This window comes from Thunnus albacares, chromosome 13 (assembly GCF_914725855.1).
Source record: "Thunnus albacares chromosome 13, fThuAlb1.1, whole genome shotgun sequence".
Lineage (NCBI taxonomy): Eukaryota > Metazoa > Chordata > Actinopteri > Scombriformes > Scombridae > Thunnus > Thunnus albacares.
The window spans coordinates 28,178,575-28,202,621 of NC_058118.1; the positions used below are offsets into that span (position 1 = coordinate 28,178,575).

Sequence of the window (24,047 nt, forward strand, 5' to 3'; positions counted from 1 at the left end):
TAGCAAGGTAGACATGGCAGAGGATGTATTTCCTGTGGCAGCTGAAGAAGTTCAACCCACCAAAGCCAATAATGGTATACTTCTACACCATCATCATTGAGTCCATCCTCACCTCCTCCATCACCATCTGGTATGCTGCTGCTACTGCCAAGGACAACGGCAGACTGCAGCATATCATTCACTCTGCTGAGAGCATGTTTGTCTGCAACCTACCATCCCTCCAGGACCTGCATGCCTCCAGGTCACTGAAGTAAGCAGATAAGATTATGGCTGATCCCTACCATCCTGTACATAAACTTTTTCGAACACTCCCCTCTGCAAAGAGGCTGAGGTCTATCTTGACCAAAACCTAATCCCACAAGAACAGTTTCTTCCCACCTGCAGCTTGCCTCATCAACAAGGCCTGGGACCCCCACTGACATGGACTCTATCCCACTCATAGTCACTACACGTCATATTGATGTGAAATCTATAATCTTGTATTGCACATCTGTGAACTCATCACATCTAACATGGTGCACACATTACATTAACACAATTCTTTGTATTCTTTGTATTATTACACTTGCATATTACACATACTATTTATAATGTGAACATTTGCACATTCCCAGTCAATATCGTGAACATTATATTTTTTTAAACTCTACAGCTCACTTCACATAGAACATATTTTTTACTTATTCTTTATCGGAAAATTTTATTTATATATTTATACCACCTGTCTTCTGTGGTATTTGTATTTTTCTCACTTTATATAGATACTTGTTTTTTCCTTTACCTTCTATTTTTTGATTGTTATGCACCACTACACCAAGACAAATTTCTTGTATGTGAGCAATAAATCTGATTCTGATTCTCTGCAGTACTGCTTAACCATAAGTTTCTTCATGTCGATGACAGTCTGTGTTTTTTGTTTAGTATATGACAGGTTGTTGGATGGGATGATGGAGACTAAAAGCTCTTAACGACAGGAATTAATGTCATCTTTAATACTGAAAGATTGTCCAAAGCAGAGATAAGAGCATTAACTCTTTTAGCACTGCAATGTCTGAGTACAGAGTTCAACATCAAGAAGCTCCACTGAATGGAGATGCAGAGGAATGTCAGTGATGCTGCAATAGTTCAAGAAATCAACTCCAAATAAAGTTACCCCAAGGGCTTTGATCCCTAGAGAAGAGGTAACAGCAGGGGCAGTCATAGCCAAAGACAAGAAACATGTCTATGTACTGTAGAGTGATGCAGCTCTGATTTTAATGGGACTGTACTTGATCATTAATATGGGTGTAGATGGTAGATTTTCTAAAACTGCCTTTAAAATTGTTTGAAAAGATTTGTTTAACAGGAATCGCATCAATGATTTTTAAGCAGAAGGAGGGTACTGTGTGGGAACAGGGTCAAAGTATCCAGCATCACAAGTTCTGGAGAATCCATCAAGCCTGACCTTCACAAAGAAGGTCCTGGACTGGATACCCGCTGAGCTCTGTTCGGCAGTCACCTAATCCGTGGAGTGGGCCACTCTAATTCAACCCCTATGCCCAGCAGTTGGCTCTGCCCTGCCCTGTCCTCCTCTCCTTCCTTCCCATTCACAATGGTGAACCTCCTTCCAGTAACCCAAACCTTCTTACCCCAAAGACTCCTTCACCTCAGTGCACAATAGGCCCTGTTCACCCCCCTGCCCTCAATCCCACTTCATAATGCAATGGGGCAGATCAGGGGCAGATCAGAATACCAGCTGCACAGCCAGGTCCTGTTTATGCAACAAGGTGCTAGGTGTGATCGATACAGTGCAACCACATCCATCCTCAAACCCCAGTCTCATCTTGCATTAGTGAACATCTCCAAGCTCAACCGCACCAGATGGTTACGGCCACATTCTTGGATTGATGCATTATTAGTGAAACTGCAGTGACCTTTGAGAAATTCTCCTTTATGCCTCAATAGTCAAGAAACCAACACGTTAAGACTAATGCAGCATATTTGTTAACAATGGTGTTAATTCAATCTAGACACTCAATATCCATTTGGGTCTATTTCCATGTGGAACTAGAGCTCAGCATCCTGACCTTGGCCATGTTTTCACCTACGGTTTGGGCTTCGGTTGGAGTATTTTCAAATGTGATTTGGGGAAGGCTATTACATCATGGGAACATTATGACCATGTTGTGAGAACAGATAAAAACCTCCAACTCTCCTCCAAAATTCGTACTCTTCAAGAGCATTGCAATCACCTCTACAAAGTTCTGTTCTGGATTAAAACTGTTTGGACTGTTGTCAAGTTGAACTGGAAAAAGTGTTTTGAGTTTACAAGCCATGTAGCTAATCTTCGGAAAAGGCAAACCAGTAAGACAGATAATTTATTATTTTGATATGTTATCGTGTTACTTGCTGGTAGTTAACCGCAACGTGTTTGTTGCCACTAAACCTATGGCTAGTAGAAGGTCTGAATGGCTTAGTGGCTCCTTAGCTCCCAAACTCTTAGAGGGGGGTCCTGTCGGTGACGGGGTGTTGAGGGGTGGGTGGTGGTGGGTGGCATAGATATCCCAAACAGGATTAGAGCCATGTAGTTGGAAGAAGAGGAGGGGGAAAATAGAGGGAATGCCCCAGAAACACAACACCGCCTGACACGTATGGAATGGACTCTTGCTGCTCGGCTAAAACATGCCTGCCAGAAAGAGAGAAGATCTGCAGAATCCCATCTTCTCCACAGCCAAGCATTCAGCCTGTGAAACAGAGCTGTGCATGCTGATCACGTGTACATTCTGCTTGTAACATGAGTGATTTTGTCAAGAGTTGGCACACTCCATAGCTTGTCTTTGAATCAGGACTTTGAAATGGAATACAGTAGTTAATTTGTAAGCAAGCCAATTCATTTATACAATGTGTTTTGTGCTTGTACTGATTTAGTCGGAATCATTTTCATCCATGCTAGCAGTTAGCATGGCTACATACTTCTGCATTGCTTTAGCCTCAAGCTGTGGTAGCTGCTGCTCGATACCATGAGGCTGATATTAGTGAATTTGAGTGAAATGTGATAACTTTGGCAATCCTTTTAGCTCTAATTAGTAAATGTTAGCATGCTAACACCCTACACTAAGATGCGGACATGGTAAACATTATACCTGCATAACATCAGCATGAGCATTGTCATGTAATCATGTTAGCATGCTGACATTGGCATTAATGCTGTGTTTATATCATATCGGAGTTACTGTAATTATAAAAACTTGCAAATAGCCTCTAAGTTGCATTTACAACTGGGAAACTGAGATTTTTCTGAAAGCTCCGATATAGTCAACTTGGCACTTAATAATACATTAGTACCTGAAAACCAAACAAAAATGGATGCCTCATGTCAGCTAAAGTCCTTCATTCAATGTAATTAAACTTAAATTTAATAATGTAATTTTGCCAATGCATAGTATTGTAAACCCTCATATGACAAACTCCATTATCATACAACCTTCCTGAGTTGTCAGATGACGCTTGTAAGTCCTTAACATGGGAATCTTTCCGATCCTTCCCATCCATCTGATACAGCGTGAACGTGGCATTAGCTCAGCACTGTTGTGCTCAAGTACAGCCAAGAGACTAACAAGATTTTTAATAAAAATGTAAGCTATATTTCACCAATTGCAGTAGTGGGTATGGCAAACCACAAGAGTGGGCAGGAAAGACATATCGCAAAGGGTGAGTTTGATGCACAGTATGTTGGAGTAGAGCACATCATGTGAGTATAACTGTTAGTTGTATGTTTGAACAAGCTGACAGCTTTGCTTCATTTAAAAACATTTTAAAAACACTGCACTAAGATGGAATAATTATAATTTATTTCTTTAATATAAGTGAAAGCACCACTATACAGTACAGGTATGGAAATGGCATTATGATTTCAAGAAAGAAAACTAGAATATACCATTAAAAATATTAAGATACACATAAACTACAGAAAGCAGACGTGATATAAATTAAATACCATATTCTTAACAGCGCAAGGCAAAGTGTATTACAGATTAGCAGTTATCTTCTTGATGTTTACATCTGTAAATAATCTCTGCATTTGGTATTACTGGAAGAAAGAGGTGAGGAGGACAGGAGCACAAGTGATATTTTAAAATGTCAAAATTACAAATGCCCATAAATGACACAGTTTCCCTGAAATGACACATCTCATACACACTGACATTTTAAATTAAACATATCAAGAAAAATTCAGAATAAGCAAACCAAAACCTTACGGCAATCCACTTCACAATCATCCCATTACTTCCCAAGTAAGCACTCAATCATAACATAGTATAATGCAAGTGATCAAGACAGAAAAAACCCCCAAAAGAGATCTCCAGTTATCTACTACACAAAGCAAGTCTGTGTAAGAGGAGCAATCCAGACCGCACTGCAAGGCTCCTACAGGACGACGGCACCTCAACACATTTTCACACACTTTCGGTGACAAAAAGCTAAACTTCACTGGAAGGTATAACTGGTAAAGACGTGTTTGAGAGTAACATTTTACACAGGCAGCTCTAATTACTGACTATATCATCATCACATCTTTGACACAAGCACTTCACCTAGCATGCTTCCGAACATAAACTCTTTTGTATTTAAGGTCTCACAGCATTCAAACATCTAAAAGACCTTCCTGATTTTTATTTTTTGTTATATGATAAAACGCAGTTGCTATTGACCTATTTACTGTACACTGTATACAGCTGCAACACGTGTCCACATGTTTGAGCTGTTAAGGGTCAAGGGTGCTGGAATTTATCCCAGCAAACATTGAGCAACAGGCAGAAAAAGATCCAAACAATCACATTCAAGTTTAATTTGGAGTCTCCAATCAACCTGACTTGCCTGTCTTTGGATAAGGGGAGAAAACCAGAGTGATTCTTTGTATGAAGCTATATAGTTCTCTTGAAAAGGCTCAGGGTTGGCTTAGAATTTGCCATCAAACATGAAACTTCTCCTTGCAAAAGATGGGGAGTTTACGTGTATAAAGACATCGAGCAATATACTCCAGCTCTTTAACCTCGGCTTAAGTTCGGATCTGGTCATCACAACAAATTGCACACTACAATCCAACGTTTGTGGTGAGTGCAGACTACAGCAAAGTGATCCTGTGTGGTGTTTCCAAATTCTCCCCATGTCAATAAAAAGGTGTGTAAAATTCCAGTAGGTGGGAAAGTGTTTTTCTCTCAGTACTGTATCTTTGATTTTGAAAATCAATGCCAATGTGAGCCAATGGAAAAGTTCATGACCCCCCCAATACCGTGAAACAGCAGACACTAGAAGTGTCGGGTTTGTGAGACGGATGTGAAGGAGAGATTGAGGTGAATAGGTGAGGGGCGAGAGCCTGTTGGGTAAACCCATTCTAACATAAATGCAGCGGAAGTGTCCATGACACAGCAGCTGGTGTGTGGTTACCATACAGACTGGGCCTCAACGTTTCTCAACTGCCTCTGCAGGGAGAGAGAGCTGCTCCATTCATGGGCTGGACAGCTAGAAGACCTGCAGTAACTTGAGCATCAACACTCGTTCTTTTCTCTGTCACAGACCCGAGCTCACCTAAGACTTGTCTCGTCTTTCTGCCAGGGCATCTTGACTGAACTGCAGCCACGTATTCTGTTATCCTTGTGATTTCAGCTCAAGGGTTATCCCAGGATATTTCACTGCTATCAAGAGTCATGTGAAAAGAGAGGGATTTGAGTGACGGGGGAGAAACAGGAAAAGACGTGTGTTCTTGGAAAACAACATCAGCAAATCTACTCTGGTCAAATAATGGTTCGGAAAATAGAGCCTTTTTGAGCCTGTCACGATCATAAAAATGTAAATAAAATGCAAATTATTCATTATTTTTCCTACATGAAGAGTTGTTTTTATGCAAGGCAAACACTTGGCAGTACCAACACCTATAAAATTTCACCCGAATTGCATAGTCTCGGGCAGAAAACACTATTCACACGGCTTGCTATGATCTGGTCTAAGAGAACATATAAGAGCTGCTGCTGCTGCTGCTGCAGAAAAGCCAGCAAAGTCATTACGAAAATGCAATTAATAATGAAACTACAGAACGTAAACACAGCTGCTCGTATTTTTCCAAATCCAATCTTCATCTGATGGTGTGTATTTTCTTTCACCCAATTTCAACAATTTTCACTTCTGCATATAAATACTAATACATTTCTAGATTCTTTATGCATGGTGCAGCAGTGTCACCAGCAAGTCAGACAAGGGAATATTTTTAATCCTAAAATCTCAGATCTAATCAAATACTCTAATTATAAAGTGGTTTTAGTTTTAAAAATCGATGTGCAATTTTTGCTTTCAACTGGTAACAATGGCAGCTGTTTTTTCTCTTTCAAGGGACGATTCGCACCATGTTTGTGTTTTATATAAAACTTATCATAAATGAGATGTAAACTGAAGTCTTAGCTCAAGCAACTCAATCAAAAATGTGCGACTTGCACACTTAAGATAAAATCTTATCTGTGAATGTGGAACACCTATGTGCAAATATACTATTGTATAAATTTGTTCAATATGGTGGACAGCAAACACCTTTACATTCAAGGCTGCAAAATACCTTTTTTACTCAAAAAAAAAAAAAAAAAAAGGCTCAAGTCAAAGCTTAATATCCAGTCAGTGTTCATTATCTAAAATTCCTGAAGTCCCATCAATCAAAAAACCAGAGAGCCTCTTGACTCAAAGATCTGAGGAGCTGCAGCGGCTTTTGACTTTGGGCACTACTAATATCTCATCCCCATCCCGAATGCTGTAGGAGTGGAGGGCTCGGCAGCCGCACTTCAACTCCTCTGGTCCCACGACTGAACACATCTCCCGGTTAATGTAGAAGAGCCTGATCCCGTTGGTTGGCAGCTGCAGCAGAGCTTTAAGGTGTTTCTTCAGGTCTCCCACCGTCTGCTCCAGACGCAGGCTGACTGCCTCAACCCTCTCGCCCCAGCGAACATCGACCATGGTGGAGCGGGGGCTCAGGTCCACCTCTGCCAGCGGGGCCAGCTGACCATACTTGGATACAAGGATGTGGTACCTGGGAGAATGTAGGGCTCAAGTCAGATCACTGAAGGGTTTTGCTGTAAAGACTAGTGAGTGACATGTAAGTGAGAAGATCTCAGTGAAGATGTGAAAAATTCTTAACATATCTGTTCATTTGAGGGAAGAGTATGTACTGCTTATGTATATGTGTGCAAGTGTAGTTATGTTCCCATTAAAATGTTTAATACATTTTAAAGAAATAGTTCAACATTTGAGGAAATGTGCTTTGCTTTCTCTCCATGAGTGAGATGAGACATCAATATCAGTTTCGTGTCTGTGCGTTCAAAGCTCAAAAAATAAAAGTCATAAAATATATGAACCAACACCTGTAAAGCATACAGATTAAAATGCTGCACACCGTTAATTTAATCTGTATAGAAGCTCAAAGTAAAAATGACAATCTTGGCTTTAGCGTGATTTACAGTGTAATTATTTTGTAGCACACAATATCCAGACGCAGTGACTTTCTAGAGTCAGTGACAGCAACAGGAAGGTTGCCAGATTTAGCACCATTGTGTCTGCATAGAGACCTCTAGTGAAAACTGTGATCACCAACTGTGTCTGGCAATCATGCTATAGCTAAAGATGCTGCACAGAAGATCAACATCAAGAAATGATTCCATTGTGTAACTCCTCATTTTTACATACAGCAAATAAGTATTATCTCCCAAAATGTTCAACTATTCTTTTTTTTTTTTTTAAATTTCGGAAAATTCCCTAATATAAAATATGAATCGAAGTTTTCTCACTTTTTAAAAGGACATGACAATACAACTTAATTTATGGAGAACACTCGCTGATAACTGATAACTAATGAAGCATAATGGCATTTAACTAATGTTTCCCACCTAAGATTACATTTGTGTGTGTGTGTGTTTTTTATATTAATTTTTTCATCCATCCTGCCATAATGGTAATACAGAGGACAGTTACATGTAACAAGGGACCCTATCTGGACTCAAACCTGGGTCATTGAGGTTTACGTACACCCCTGACATCTCCCCTTCATTCATTCTATATTTTTCATCTTTCTGGTGGAGTGGAGGCCTTAAACTGTGAGTGGAGGCATTACATGTTTTGTCTACCCTAAAAGAAGCAGAAACCATGTAAAGGTATTTTTGAAAAATCTATTTCCGATTTTCCCTTTTTCGACATGCTGACCTCTCAGCCTCAGTCAAAAGCGTTTTTTGTATCTCAGCTTTTTCATTGAATTTCTTCTGTTTCCACTCAGGTTATTTTATGTGCAAATTAAAAATGAGAAACCGGTGTATTTAAACGTACCTCGTGTAGTGATTCAGAGGCAGAGAAACACTGATTTCTCTGCCTCTCGCTTGCCGTGAGAAAGCTCTCAACCACCTCCGGGGAATGCGTGTTCGAGATAAGGACCCAGGAACGATTAAATAAAATCCAGGAGAAAAAGACCTGCGCTTTCAAAGCTACTGTAACAGCTGGGCCAATCAAAGCAATTTCCCTTGCCTTTCCAAAACTTCCTCACAAAGCCAATCCCCTGGCCTGGGGTTTCTGGCCAAAACTTGTGGTCCGCCCTGGGAATTCTCCTCTTAGGCCGCAGTGCACAAAGTGCCATTCTGAGAGAAGCCATTTAAGCTAAAAGGCTTCATTTAAGGTGGTAAGCACGGTATAATGGGACAAATAGTGCTGCAGGTGATAACAAGCCAGCATTCCAATTGTCTTTTCCAGCATTCTCCAATAATGGACAGTAAAGTAGCAACAGAAATAAAAGCTTTTGGAACTAATACAGATACTATCTAGCCCAGTTCTTAGTTGCCTTCTCATTTGGCGTTTTATCCTACCTGATTTTCTCATTTCTACAGACCTCTTGTTGAAAGATGACCTGCTTCAAAAGTTAAAATGTTGATTTCCCCACTTTCCCCCCCCGACTGACCCTCAATATCCTCTGTTCCGGGTCCAGTCTCCTTTAAGTTGCCTTTCATTCCCTCTCTACTTATTCTACTGGATACTCTCAGATTTCTCTCTTTCCTTGCAACTAATCCTTCCTCTCCAGCCAACACATTTCTTTCTTTTTATGTCTGTTTTTTAATCGAAACATGTGGAACTAGTCCCACGAGATTTTTAGCACTGCTGAACCTTTACTGCACTCCCAGATTATCCTTTTTTTTTAAAGAATTTGTTTAGGTATATCATTCTCTATCAGTCGGATTTATGGTTTGAGGCTGCGTTTATGGTTACTCAAAGCCAGACCATGTCAGATCCGTTCACCTGAGAGGCTGTGACCCACCCTACAGGCTCTGATCTCTGGGGGTAGCAAGGCCACAGCCTCATCTGAAAGGAAAGGGGATAGCTTTGCGTTCGCATGCTTACTCAGTGTGTCCGACAACCCCATAACACCCGCATGCAGTCACGGTGATCCCCGACCTCGAAGCCTACACTGAGAACCTGGATTCGAACCAAGACTACGACTATGTCGCTCATTGACAGGAGGGAAAGAAATGGAAACAAGGATTTGATGAAGTTTAGTAAAATGTCTGTAGGCCTTTTTGATGGTTGCAGTGATGTATGATGGACATGATGGCACAAGTGAGCTTCAAAGGCGCATAGCATAATCACGAAATGCATCTTGGATCTTGCAAGCTCCAGTGACATCAGAGAACAAATCAATCTCCTGACTTAAGGTTTGAGGTTGACAGAGAAGGTGTATATATTTAAAAAAAAAAAAAAAAAAAAAATCAACCTGCTACCTTGTGTATCAGTTTTCCAATCAGAGAATTTGCAGCACAAAGGACTCATTGAACAGGGAGAGACTGGTGGCATTGTCTCCCAAAGGTTAGTTTCCCCCAGTCAGGGACTACACCTTCCTTCAACAAATCCCTCCCCAACATTCTGCTGAGGTTAAGTGGAATGCAGTCAGTGAGGAGCGTGGGCAATTATTTGACCGCTGTCGGTCCCTGAGGAGGGCTTTCCCAAAAAATCATATCACATACTGTAAATATATTGAACACAAAGAGTGGGTTGTTGCTATTGTTACAACTTTGCAGGTGTTCGGGTAAGAATCCTCCACGTGGGAGAACGTTTCCACACTTGGTGCTTAACATTTTAGCTTTTCGCTGATGTGGGTTATTAAAGACTGACTGAAATATTTATGGATTTGAGATGCTGGAATCTAAATCTCCCCATCAAACCCTTTGATAGAAGAGATTACGATGAATCAAAATGTATCATGGCGTTAAATACCTGCATGTCTCGAGGTCGATCAAGTCTATTCTACGTCTGTTGAGATGTCAAAAATGGAGGATAAATTGTAAATGATTGTATGGATATTGATAGACATTCCTAACAAAAACATATCAAATACTTCATTAACTTTTCTGTATATTTTACAAAATGAATATTAGGGGCATTCCTGAGCTATTGTATCATTTATAACAAGCCAGGTTTAACAGTCAGCTGTCTGAGCTAAATGCAGTCTGATCCAACCTTCATAAAGGTTATACTGTTCAGTTTTTCATCATTTTAGAGGCTGTAGTTTGTGATGCTGTTGAATTATATTGTGTTATACAATATATTTAGTCTCCTCATTAATATAAAAGCAGATTTTTTTTGCCATAAAAAGTCTTGGCTACACGGTAAAATAATTAATTTAATATGCAATATAAAGATTCTCTATTTTACCATGCACGAGTTGAATGTTAACTGTTTGTTTTATACTTGAATTCGACATGCAACATCAGCTGCTTCTTGTGGCATTATGACAAAGAGCTGCAACGATTTAGTCGATTCATTGATTTGAGTCGTTTTTTAAGAAGAAAAAAGTCCAAATTCTCTGATTCTCACTTCTCAAATGTGAATATTTTCTGGTTTCTTAACTCTTTCTATGATAATAAACTTAATATCTTTGGGTTGTGGACTGTTGGTCAGGACAAAAGGAAGACATCTTAAGCTTTGGGAAATAGTGATCAACATTTTTCACCATTTTCTAACATTTTATGGACCAAACAACTAATTAATTAATTGATTATCAACAGATTAATTGATAATGAAAACAGTCGTTAGTCGCAGCGCTACTGGGGATATCAATAATAAAAAAGCAAGGTTTTTAACAAATCTTCAGTCCTTATAAATTTGGAAACCATTCCAGTTCGATATTTAGCCCTAGGTGACTGGTATTGGTTCTAAAAATTCAAGAAACATCCCTACTGTGTATTATTCTTCTACTTCTGGAGGTATTAAAGCACCACACTCACTGCCCTTTTTTCTGTGAACAAGTATCATCCAAGAGTGTAAAAGTCATAAAATAACAGCCCACCCATCACTAAAGACACCCACCTTGAAATGAGGTGAAAAGTGATAAATATGTGTATGTGTATAATACATGCTTATGTTTGAGTACCTCTCAGGAAGCTCCTGTTCTGGGCAGTCCTGGTAGTACCTGATGAAGAACCTCTCAGCATCCTCTCTCTCTCCACCAGACACTGCACCCCCATTCAACACCACGACAGATGGCAGCCTGCAGGCAACAGCAGTGCAAGAATATGATAAAAGTTCATTTGTAAGTATGAAGTTCAATCAAAGGTCAATAAAGATTTGATGTGTATGTGTTTGTAAGTTCAAACATACTGTGCTAAAAGGAGGCTACGTCTCTCGTGGGTGGTGTAAGGCTGCAATAAAGGAATCCCCTTTGCTTTGACTTCTTCCAGCTTAGGGAAAAAATTCAGCCTTTCAATGTCCTCCCACTTACTGAGCCCTTGAACGACAGAACATCATAGAGTTTTAGGGTCACAGTGAATACTTGTTTACACCATACACTGACAGATGAAAATGTGCACAGCCTTCATTATCTCTCTCAAGACCTGAGTTGTTGAGGTTGATGCTTCGCAGGTTGGGGAAGAGGCGCTTCAATGTTTCCTGAGTGTCACCCACGCAAGCCACACTGTTATTGGCCAGGACCAGTGTGCTCAGACTTGGGTACATCTGCCCAAACTTCCTCACTTCTGCCCATTCCTGCAGCTGGTTGTCTGTGATCTGCAGCAGGCGTAGCGACGGACAAGACGTCTTGGATTCTGACACAGTGTTGTATCCATTCAGGCACAGGAAAAGCTCCTCCAGCCTGGATGAACAGGAACAGTAAATTGCTAAAGTTTGAGAAACATGCAATAAGTATAATATAAAACATTTTTCATTGAATATGTTTTCTGGACAATTCTGAGCATCTCCTGGCTCTTTGTGGTTGGCTAAATAATTTCCAAGAACAGCTGGGCACTGTAGTTTTATGCAAACATTACTTAAGGAGCAGATGCAGTTGTTGGGGACTATTTTTAGCTGCAGATGATTAATGTGCATTTTGTACTCTGATGAGTATTCACAGTGGCAGGACGACGGTGTATGTGGGTTTGCTTCATTGTTCAGTGATTCTATCGACATCACAACTACGGACAACATTTACATGTTTCGTCACTTACTCTGGTGTGTTTTGTGTGAGCGTGTGCACGGTGTCCCAGCTGACTTGTGTATTATTGAGGACAAGACGTCGGACTCGGGAGAAAACCTCGGCCATGCTGGGCTCCAGCTCTACGCTGCTCAGAGGGTTCATGCTCAGGTTCAGGAAGTCCAGATGGGGGATGTTGGAAATGATGGTGCAGATCTAAGAAACACAAGTGTTAATATAAAAAAAAAAGAAGAAATCTTAGAAATTTTTATAAATTATTAAACCAAATCAAAAACTAATACACAACTCTTAACAGCATTTGGCGTTTTGGAAGATGTATTAAAATCGTGTCATCAACAGCAGCCCAAATTAATTAATTGCATGTGCCTTTACTCCTTTACTTAAGTTTACGGAAAACTGTGTTTTTTCATCATCATGGCGACCAGCAGGTTTTGATGAGGCGTCTTCTTCTCAAGTGTTAAACAACGCCATAGATATATAAACATTAAGCTAATACAGACCTGCCTCACTACGTGTATTTTGACCTGTCTGCAAGCAAAGCACAGGTGTAACCAATAACATTAATAATGCCTATGTTCCATTTAGATGTGCCAGTATGAGCAATACCAGGGGACTGGAAGACCCCCAGTAACGTAGTCATCGTTAATGTTATTAGTAACACTTGTGTTCTACAAGTTCAACTGTCTGCTGTGAATGAGGTCTGTTTGCTTCTCTCTTATATTTACATGGAAAATATAGTAAATCACAAGCTTTATTTATAGGGACATTAGTAAAAAAAAAGAAAGATATTTCAGTATAACTTCACAGGGCATTTTTAAATTTTGGGTCAAACATGCACACTTTTTTAAAGAGGTCATATTATGCCCCTTTTTCAGTTTCATATTCTCATTTTTGTGGTCTGTTTACAAACATTTGCATGTTTTTATGGTCAAAAAGCACCTAGTTACAGCTGTACAAGCCGTAGATGCAGCCCCTCTGTCTCACTCAGCCTGAAACGGTGTCTGCTCAGTGCCCCTCGCTTCTGATTGGCTGACTGTTTTGAAACACGCCCAGGGCCAACCACAGATAACACACCGTAGCACGCGGAGAGCAGAAGAGAGCAGAGATACTAGCACGACCATAACTGACAGCCTAACGCAGTAGAGACTCTTACACTGAGCTGACATGAAACGAGTGCACATAAATTAGGTAAATAACATAAATAAAAATATTTTGCTTCTTTCAGGAGGGGCGGGCTGCCGCTTCAAGGCAATGGTAGAAGAAATGCTGAGCATATAGTTGTGCCATCATAATCTTACAGAAGTCCTTTAAAGGAGCTTATAGATGCTCATTTAAAGGTACAGTTCCTAAGCATTTTGATACTTTCACAATATTTATATAGCAGCTAGACTTGCTTTATAATCAAAAGAGAGAGAAATGTATATCCCCTTTAAATGCTTCTTATACTGTGCTATTTTTTTTACTTCCATTTTAGTCCTGAAAAGTAAGAAAAATGTTTATTTGTTTCATTCAATTTAAGTATTATCTGGTTTAGTTTTGGATTTAGTGATTAAAGGCTATAGTTTTGCTTTTATTTGATTAACAACTGCAAAAGCCACCAAATGGAAATATCCAACCACAGATCAATTAACCTGAGTGGGAACAAGTGGCACAGCGGGAGGGAACTCAGTCCCTCTCAGCCTCCAGCCAGCTCTCACCACAAAGCTGTTACATGTACTGTTTAATAGCATAATGGTATAATTCATGTAGGATGACAAGGGCCTGCTCCAATGTGGATGTTTTTTTTTTTTTTTGAAAGGATTATCTGTTTACATTCAAATGATATATCTGTATTTGTGTAAACCTGTATCAACAACATGCAGGCATAGAAGAAAACACAGATACAAAAGACCTTTTTTCACTTTAGACGAGTCACAGTAGGAAAGCCAAGGTGTAAATAATAATGCTTCAATTTCAGGGTCTTGATATTGTGCATACTGGCTCACTGTGACACTGTCATGGCTTACTGGGACACTCGAATTGAATAGAGCCATCGTTATTAGAAACACCTGTAGTCAAACTGAATTTTCCATTACAATTTATTCCAAACCTTTGAAGCACAAAAATGAATCTTGGCAGCACTGTTTCGTAATTTTTCAGAGCAGCTACAGATACCAGCCACTGAAGAATTCATTATGGAAAAACTAACATGCCTCCATGCGCATGTTTATTCCCTGTCCCACTTTTGGGGATAGACAAATAAGTCACACAGGCTTATTTGTCTCGACATTTGCAGAGGGGAGTCACCAGACACGAACTGCCTCCCCAGCAGCTAATATGAAGAACGACAACTGAATGACTCATAATCATCTAGTTTTAAATTCCACAGTTAATAACTCATAGTACAAAATCAAATAAAAGCTGGTATTCAAATAATGTTATCCCCCACAAACAAATAAATGAGATCGATGAGTCTGTCTCTGATGTGACACCCACCTCTCCCCAGTCATTCAGTTGATTGTAGGACAGGTCCAGTTCTATCACATGGGCACAGAAAGCTGCAATGTCCGACCTGTCACCGGCTTTAGTGATTCCACAGTCATTCAGAACCAGTATGCTGGGCAAGAACAGGCGATCTGCAAACAGAAAAGACATGCAGGAGGTGTGCGCTACTTTCAGGGATTTTGTCGAGGACAGAAAAAAAATGTGATGATGTAGGGTTGTACTTTTGACTAGTCATGGCAGTGCTCACTTAGCATGATCAATTAATTGAATTACATCTTTAAATCTGGACTGGGTTGCACCAGCTAACCGTAATCTTGATTTACAAAATTAGGTTGCACCATTAAAGCTTAAAGAGAACCTATTATGCTCATTTCTGGCTCTATATTTTTATTCTGGGACACCACTAGAGTAGCTTTGCATGATTCGCAGTTAAAAAAACTCCTTATTTATCTCATACTGGCCCTTTAAGCAGCCCCTCAGTTCAGCCTCTGTCTGAAACAGACCGTTTTAGCTCCTGTCTCTTTAAGGCCCCGCCTCCTGGTGAGCCCACTCTGTTCTGATTGGCCAGCTTTCCAGTAGCCTGCTGAAGGGCAGCCATATCAGATTTGTGTTAAATTACCACTGATGAAAACCCATTAAAAGCTTTTAAATGACTTAATAACGAGGGACTTTTATTGTGAAGAATGTACAGGAAATGAAACATGTTCCTCACAAAATGCACAGAGCTTCATTAGTGGTGCTAAAAACAGGTCAACACAACTACATATGAAGATATTTGAAGCTCTTTGATCATTATTTGACACTTTGGCCACATTTAATGTGAACATCCAGCATTGCAACATTATATTTATTACTGAAACTAAGGAAGAGCATAATAGGTCCTCTTTAAGAAAAGCCTTAGCTAGTATACACTTAGGGGCCAAAAAATAAAATAAAACTAACTACAAATCCTTTGTATATAGACAAATATGGGCACAACTTTTTTTAAATCTATTTGTATAACTGGAGAAATATGCATGTTTGAGAATTAGTAGCATTGTAGGAAGAGGGAAATATCTGATAGGCTAAACTAACGAACTTATTTGGTCATTTGGTCTAGCTAGTTATTCTAGTTGTTGGCATTAAGTTTTGTAATTTGAGGTTAAGGGACATATTCTCTTGGAGGCGCAATGACCAGTGCAAGCAGCGCTCCGACCTTGAAACTCACTGCTTGCCTGTGTGGTATTTTGCGGACCAGCGCAGAGCGCACGGTGCACAGGTGGAAGGAGAGGTGCAGACAGGTGTGAGATTCATTCAAATGAAGCAGCTCAAAGACATTTGTTGTACTTTGGTTGAAATTTGGGCCCACATGTTGCCCTGAACACAGATGTTTCAGTACAACGTTTATTTGTGGCGCAACGTCAATCCACTGCTGCTTTGGTGAATTTATCAACAGGATTAATGCTTAAAATATGAACAATTTATTTCAATTAAACACCAAAATTGGCACAGAAAATAATGTTTAATGTGGTTAAAGCAGGAAAGTTTTTTACTCTTACAGTATCTGCTGTCCAGAGCTATTCTATAAAAAAGCTTCTCCTTCAGTTCATTAAATCCCTGCAGCATCTGAAGGCAACAGGACTGATATGTTGATACATCCGCAGCCTCTGAGAAGTGCCAGGCCAGGGCAGAGTGCTGGTATGCACGGCCGTTCGCTGTATTTACCTTCATTAAATCACCTGAAAACAACACCGGGCTGCGACATTATAACCACACACACCTCTACACACATCAAACTGGTCGGTTATAACTCGATATTCTGCTTTTTTATGAAGGAGACGTTGGGTTAGCGGGGCTCATCAGCCTTTTCCCAACTTCCTTTTGAACAAAAGTAGCGTCTCATATTTTATCCTTGAAACACACTGCACACTGTTGTGTGACAATAATTACTAAACTATGTGACCATGTGTCAGGTGAGATATATTAGAATTACTGCTGAAATAGCAGTCTGATATAATCATATAAGTGGCTTCACAAGATGCCACACGCAGTCCATTTGCCTAAGATCTACCACCTTGCACTTGTTGTTGCACTTGCACACTTAAATAGGGCCCTTAGTGTGTTTTTTATGTGAAACATGTCAACCATATTCTATTTTACCTCTTTTACTCTTCTGTCTAAACGGGTCAGAAATTAGCATGCTAATGTTAGCTTTGTCAGTTGGGTCATTCAACTAGCTTTCACAACAGTTCCACCTGGCAGGTAGAAGGTGGAAATATTTAGCAACAACTAATCTCTACGTAATTGGTGTGGTGCAACTGGTTTTAATTTAGTGATGTGTAAATCTCCATTTAGTAAACACTTAAGTTATAATTAGGCTAAGTTTGAACTTCTGAACAGCTGGTGCGAGCGGCTCCTGGAGTCTGCCTGGTTATAACCATGAAATCATCCCCCAGCATCATCTCTCACCTTTGACCGGGGATCCTGGAGGGCTGGGCAGAACCACAACTCCCTGGCCGTAGGGGAAATTCTCCGGGTTGTACTTCTCACTGAGGACTCGGACGAAGGTGTGCACCTCCTCTTCATCAGAGGACTCCATTGTACCAGTCCTGAGCAGGAATCCCAGGGAGAGACAAAGAAACAGAGGGAGCAAACAACAGTTGGTTTTTTCTTTTTTTTTTTTTTTTTTAGCCCTGCAGGGTTTTCCAATATTGGCAAAAAACTACTTATTTACTAACTGTGGGTTTATTGCAACAAATATATCAAATATATCAGTTCAGTATGGTTCTGTTTCACTGTTTGATGGGTATGCAGCAAATAAATAGTGAATTTGTTAGGGACTATTTTCAGCTGTGGTGCTCTAGTGAGTATTTATGGCACAAAGATTAACTAAAAATAAACTACAGTTTGCGTGTTCATGGTAATGAAGGAACACGTGACCCAGTACGACAGTGTGAATAAGCTTTATCACAACCTACAAGCTGGAACAAGAGAATTTTAGTATTTTTGACTCAAAATAGTTGGAAATTAATTTTCTGTCAATTAACTGATCATTGCAGCTCTACTTTAAGTGAAAAGAAAATATATATATATTTTTTTAGAGATATTGATTTACATGTAAAGCTGCAATAAAAGGTGACAGTAGCAGTAAATTTAATGTGCCCACTGTAACAGCCTGAGGATTAACAGTGACAGTCTTAATGATTAATATCCACACAGCTGCATCTATTTAGGAGATTTGTATCAGTCAAACATGGGAGCAACTCTTCTGTTTGTTAGCATGTTTTGTGTTTTCTCCTTCAGGAGACCTTCGGTCTCGTTCTGCCTGCTGATCTCCTACGAGGTAAAGGGTCACACACACACTTACAGTACACCCTGTTGCTCAAAGGAAACTCAGACCGGCCTCTGCTAACGGCTGCTCGTGTTCCTGCTAAAAATGACTTTAGCATTTTGGGAGATTTATGCACAGCTCAGAGTGGCCCACCATAAATATATTGATCAGTTCATTTGCATTAAGAAAAATCTAAAGACTTATTAAACTGCACTGAATAAAGTTGCACAGAGAGTATGAACTGACATCTACTTTGGAAAATGTTAAGTGATACACATTTGTAGTTAAAAAGCCCAAACATGCAAAAAAAACAACCTTGCATGATCATATAAAGTAACACAGTGACAGTGGAAGCAGTGTAACCAGTTTAACCAGTATAACTGGTTCACTGAAGCATTTTAGGGGTTAAATGCACTTCTTAGGTAATAGTAAAGTCTTTTTTTTTTTTTTTTTCAATTTTACCTGCATTTCCAAGCGCTTTTTAATCAAATAATAAATAAAAACTGGAATTCTTTTTTGAGTGTGCGCTCCAAAAAAATTATAACAACATAAAGTCACACCATCCACCCTTATTTTCCCAGCCAGACAAAGGATTTAAACTGGCTGAGAAGGATTATCACTGCTGCTAATACCGGTTAGACGTAGATTTAATAGCACGAATACTACAATACCAAAATAGTAGTAGTAGTAGTAATAATAGTAGTGTTTGTTTGATTAACTGGCAAAAACAAGCTGTTTAGATAACCACAATGTCAATGTATATTAATCTGTACTGTCCCTTTTTAAATAACCCAATAAAAAATATAAGAATAATGTAGTAGAAACAGCAGTAGTGGTGGTGGTGGTAGCTGCAGTAAGAGCAACTGTATTCATTTACCTGATAATTTAACAGGGACAAGACAGACGTTATAGAGGAGCAGCCAGATTTAGATCACTGTCAAGCACTTCAAATCTTCTCACTTCAAAATCACTTCACTCGGTCTGGATTCTCGACATTTTTCTTCTGTGTTCTGTGTTGTGCTGGTGTGTATGTGCCGGATAAAAAAAAGCTCTAAAAATAACCCCATCAACATCGCAGAATAACTGACAAGACAAGAGACGCAGAAACGTGAGAGCCGCGGCAGCACTGACAAGAGCAGGTGCAGAGCTGACACCAGTATACTTCTTAACGAAGCTGGGACACCTGTTCTTACTGAAATCCATTTTGTGTAGTTCTGAAATAAATGATTAGTTGACTAAGCAACAGTTAATCAACACTAGGTCTGCAATCAATTATTATTTTTATTATCAATTAATCTGCAGATTTTTTTTTTTCCGATTAATTGTTCGGTCTATAAAATGTCAGATAATAGTGAAAAATGATGTTACAATTTCACAGAGCATTACCGCATTACATCTTCACATTTAAGAAGTTGAAAACACTTTTTTTTTTTTTTAATTTTTGCTTAAAAACAAAAGACTAAAACGATTATTTGATTATCTTGCCGATAAATATTCTGTTGATCTACTTATCGATTAATTGACAGATCCTTTAAGCTCTAATCAACACAAAATTAATCACAAACAATTTTGATACATGATCTATCTTTTAAGCAAAAATGCCATGAGTGAGCTTCTCAAATGTGTGGATTTCCTGCTTTTTTTTCTATTTTATGGAATTGTAACACAAATATCTTTGGGATTTTTTTTACATTTACACATGCATTTTATAGACTAAACAATTCATTAACAATTAATTGTTTAGTCACATAAACAGCTGCAGCCCACAAATGTACGTTTGACACACACAAACAGAGAAAACCAGACTACAATTTGTGTAGTACAACGTGTTTTAACTATTCTTTTTGTCATTTTCCGTTAACGACATACTGACTGTGGAATAATAAAAAAAAACAACACTAACAACTATTATCATTGCAGCTATAAATAATTAAAATACACAGACCATTCAGTCAACTTTGGCAGCTAACAGCTGATGGCTTGTTGCCAGCTTGGCAACCAAATCTAAAGCGTACTAAAGCCCTGCAGTAGAAACAGCAGCAGCAGTGGAAAAAACAGTAGAAATGAAGGTGGTGGTAACAAAAGTATCATTATTACTGTACGCAGTTTAAGTTCAGTATGTTTTGCTGCTTCTCAGGCCAAAAAACAAACTATTTTGTCCTGCTTTTATGCATGTTGCATTAATCAATTAGTATATGAAGATGACTATTATAACTGCAGTAGTATCGTTATGTGATGACATCATTCTTATCGGGACATAGCTATAACCTCAACCGTGTCTGTCCGCGCACAGCATCCAGGTGCCGGGACTCACAGTCTCTCTTCAGCCCTGATCAGCCCTATCAGTTTCAGACAAACGGGGCCTGATCATCTTAAACTCAGCCCACCTGAGGTGGTGTGTTTGCCAAACGACTTATCGTTGCGTCCGGACTCCGTCTGATGTTTCTATCATAGTTTCTAATTTCATAGATCCTTTTGATTCTTACCTCTGATGTAGCAGAGACCAAAGGAAAGCTTGTTTTCAACGACACATCAGATCACATGCTTTCTTCCCCCTGCGAGAGAAAATGTTGATGAGAACTTTGATGAAACAAGAAGAGGAGACTCGAAAAAAAAAAAAAATCAGTGGAAACTCATTTATATGCATGCAAATATAAAATGTCCAAGACAGCTTTATGGTATATGAAGGGGTGAAAACTACCATGAAATACTGCCTTTGTTCATTATAAGGCTGACAAAAGAAAAGTGGAGTGACAGCTGGGTTTCAGGCAGAGTCAACGTAGACATCTTTCTAGTCTTTTAAAATGGTCTGGTGAACATATGTCAGACTTCTGGAGAGAAAACCACCCATTAAAAACCAGTCCATATAATGTTACAATTTTTGTGAAATATCTTTTATATAAATTGGCTGTTTGAATACTTTTTTTTTCAGCCTTTTAAATTCACCAAACACATCAAGCAGTAAGTTATTTTTCTTTAAAAGTTCAACTTCTGTTTTCTGTTCTCTTGGATCTTTAATGACTGTTTTTAGTTGTATTTTGGTGTCCATTTGTGGTGTGTTCCTTTTGCCTTTTGTCTCGATGCTTTTAACGTTTTATGTAATGCACTTTGAATTGCCTCGTTGTTGAAAGGTGCTATATAAATAAACTTGCCTTGCCTGTTAAAACTCTGCTCGCTACTGCCCTCCGTGGTGTGTCTAGTTAAAGCATCAATGCCAAACTGATCAGATAAAGAGATCCAGTTTTACAGAAAATAACAAATGGTGTTGATCGATGTTTTGATGCCGAATTGCATAGCGATCCACATTGATTCATCAGAGATCATAGGTCTTAGTGTACTTTTTATCTACTCTTGGTTAATAAGCATGGACACATTTAACTAACTGATTTTTCAACCGGGTTCAACGACAGTCTTCAGAGAGCACGGCACGCTGCGAAAGACCGAGGCCTGCTTGCGCAATATCGGTCGTGCAAAAACCAACATACTAAATAACAAACTGAAAGTCGACATTTTGACAGTAGCGGATGATACACTGATTAATTTCACGGCCATACAAGCCTACAATAGCACTGTCAACCTGGGGAAAAGTGTGTGCAACATGTTTGAAGTAGGACCAGGTCGTGGTCGCTGTAGCTAACTTTACCTTCATAGATAAAGGAAAAAGGTGATGAGATTTCGGAGGCTGATAGACTCGAGACATTGTCAGGACCTCCCGAGCAAACAACCGCATGTAATCATATTGTGTTTTGTAACTGATACGGTATAGTTTAAGACCGTTGCACTCACCGTCCCCGGAACCCCCTCGGTGTTTGTTTTTGTTGTTCTTCGGTTAGTTGACAGTTTAAGACACGCCTACTTCCCCGGAAGTGACGTTGTTTAAATGTCTTAGAGTGTTTTTTTTCGTCTTCTTTCTTCTTTATTGTGTATATTATCTTCGGTCTTTAAATAATATAATATAATATAATATAATATAATATAATATAATATAATATAATATAATATAATATAATATAATATAATATAATATATATACAATGCTGCTTGAAAGTTTGTGAACCCTTTAGAATTTGCTCTATTTCTGCATAAATATGACCTAAAACGTGATCTATCTATCTATCTATCTACCTATCTATGATAGATAGATAGATAGATAGATAGATAGATAGATAGATAGATAGATAGATAGATATTGATATACTGAATTCTGGAAATCTGTAGAAAAACTGCCTTCTGTGACTGGTGGGATCTGCTGGGTTTATAAGTTTTCATTTGCACAAAAGTAACTTCTGTTCTTGATAATGTAATTTCAATAAAATAACATTCAGCTTGACTTGTCTTGGTACTATTCATTTCTCCAGTATTATAAATAGTTGGGAGAGGTTAGGATGGGTAGTAGGATTTTATTTTTCAAAGGAGGGTATGACAGAATGACAATGCCTGACAATGCAGCATAACAAGATAACTTTAACATTTGCAGATGTACAATAGACATTTGTGCACTTTCATCCAACACAAGAAAGTCAGCAAACTGTATCATTGTTTATGTTTGCATTGGAAATACATTTCTGCTTAAAACACAAATTCAAACAAACAGGCCAAATCCAGTCACTGAAAGTAGCAATAAATAACTAAATAAATAATTCCAAATAGCATAAATCTGAATTTTATTTATTTGATTTTGCATGAAGTACGAAGGGGACCTGTAAATGGAAGCTATAAGGCTTTTACATTGATTTTTAAACTGGCATACAACATGAGAAGAGAAGAAGTTGGATAAACATATTCCATAATTTGATCAAACACAGAAAGATATTTATTTGTATTTGTGTTCTTCTGTTAATCTTAATTAGTCAAAGGTTCTTCTTAATTTAGAATATGATATGCAACAGAAATATTTGACAGTGGTTTTAATGGAGTAGAACAGGCCTACCACATAATGCCACCAGATGGCAGTCAAACATATACTATGGTCTGCATCACTTTTTGTGTTCTTATTAACTCTACATTTAACAAGACCAGTTTTCAGTTGTGTGCAGCCAGCGGGATCAGTTGATTGTCCTCTCTTTTATTACTATGGCAAAAATGTAATAGATTACCTTATATGTGGAGACTCAAATTTCAAATTCAAATTCAAATTTGCTTTATTGGCATAAATGTCACAACAACAATATTGCTAAAGCATAAAGAGTAACTGAAACAAAATAGCATTAACATAACATTAAGGTTTACATATATTAATTATGTATATATTATATATATGTATCTCTCTATCTATCTATGTCTTTATATTTAATGTTTTACGTCACCTTATTGAATGTTTTACATTGTAGGAGGAAGTGCATCTCTGTCTCAACCTCACCTGTCGACCGGTGACCAATTATTCTGTTTTCTTTCAGTTGCCATGATTTTTTTGTGCCGTCCTTTTTTCGATTGCCAGTTTGTGGTCACTGAGCCTCTATTTACCGTCTCTGTATGATATGGTTTTCAAGAAGTCTGTCATGAAAATCTGTTGCAGTGTATTTGTGTTATTGCCAACTCACAAAACAGGGGCAGAGATTTTCAGTGCTTTAAATGATTACATGAGGGGCAATTTAAACTTTTCACTCACTGCTTTATTCACAGGGAAATGCTTGCCAGTTGTAAGTTGTCATCCAGCCTTAACAGCGTACTGAGTGATCTGATCAAAGTTGTAAATCAAGACAAATCACATGCTATATAGGCCTACCAGTCTGACATAACTTGCCACTGTCATGGAAAACATGAAACTATGGCAGA

At 38.8% G+C, this 24,047-nt stretch overlaps 1 protein-coding gene across 1 annotated transcript in view; it reads right to left on the reverse strand.

The window, feature by feature from the left end:
• Positions 1-22,143, reverse strand: part of tecta (tectorin alpha) — a 52,776-nt gene extending 30,633 nt beyond the window's left edge. Inside the window, exons 1-9 of the mRNA XM_044371197.1 lie at positions 22,059-22,143; positions 20,759-20,827; positions 17,411-17,550; positions 14,954-15,093; positions 12,492-12,673; positions 11,883-12,139; positions 11,650-11,776; positions 11,423-11,539; positions 6,710-7,051 (exon numbers count right to left, since the gene is read on the reverse strand). Coding sequence (XP_044227132.1) covers positions 6,710-7,051; positions 11,423-11,539; positions 11,650-11,776; positions 11,883-12,139; positions 12,492-12,673; positions 14,954-15,093; positions 17,411-17,540 — 1,295 coding nt within the window. The 5' untranslated portion in view covers positions 17,541-17,550; positions 20,759-20,827; positions 22,059-22,143. The remainder of the gene's footprint in view (positions 1-6,709; positions 7,052-11,422; positions 11,540-11,649; positions 11,777-11,882; positions 12,140-12,491; positions 12,674-14,953; positions 15,094-17,410; positions 17,551-20,758; positions 20,828-22,058) is intronic.
• Positions 22,144-24,047: the final 1,904 nt, after the last annotated feature.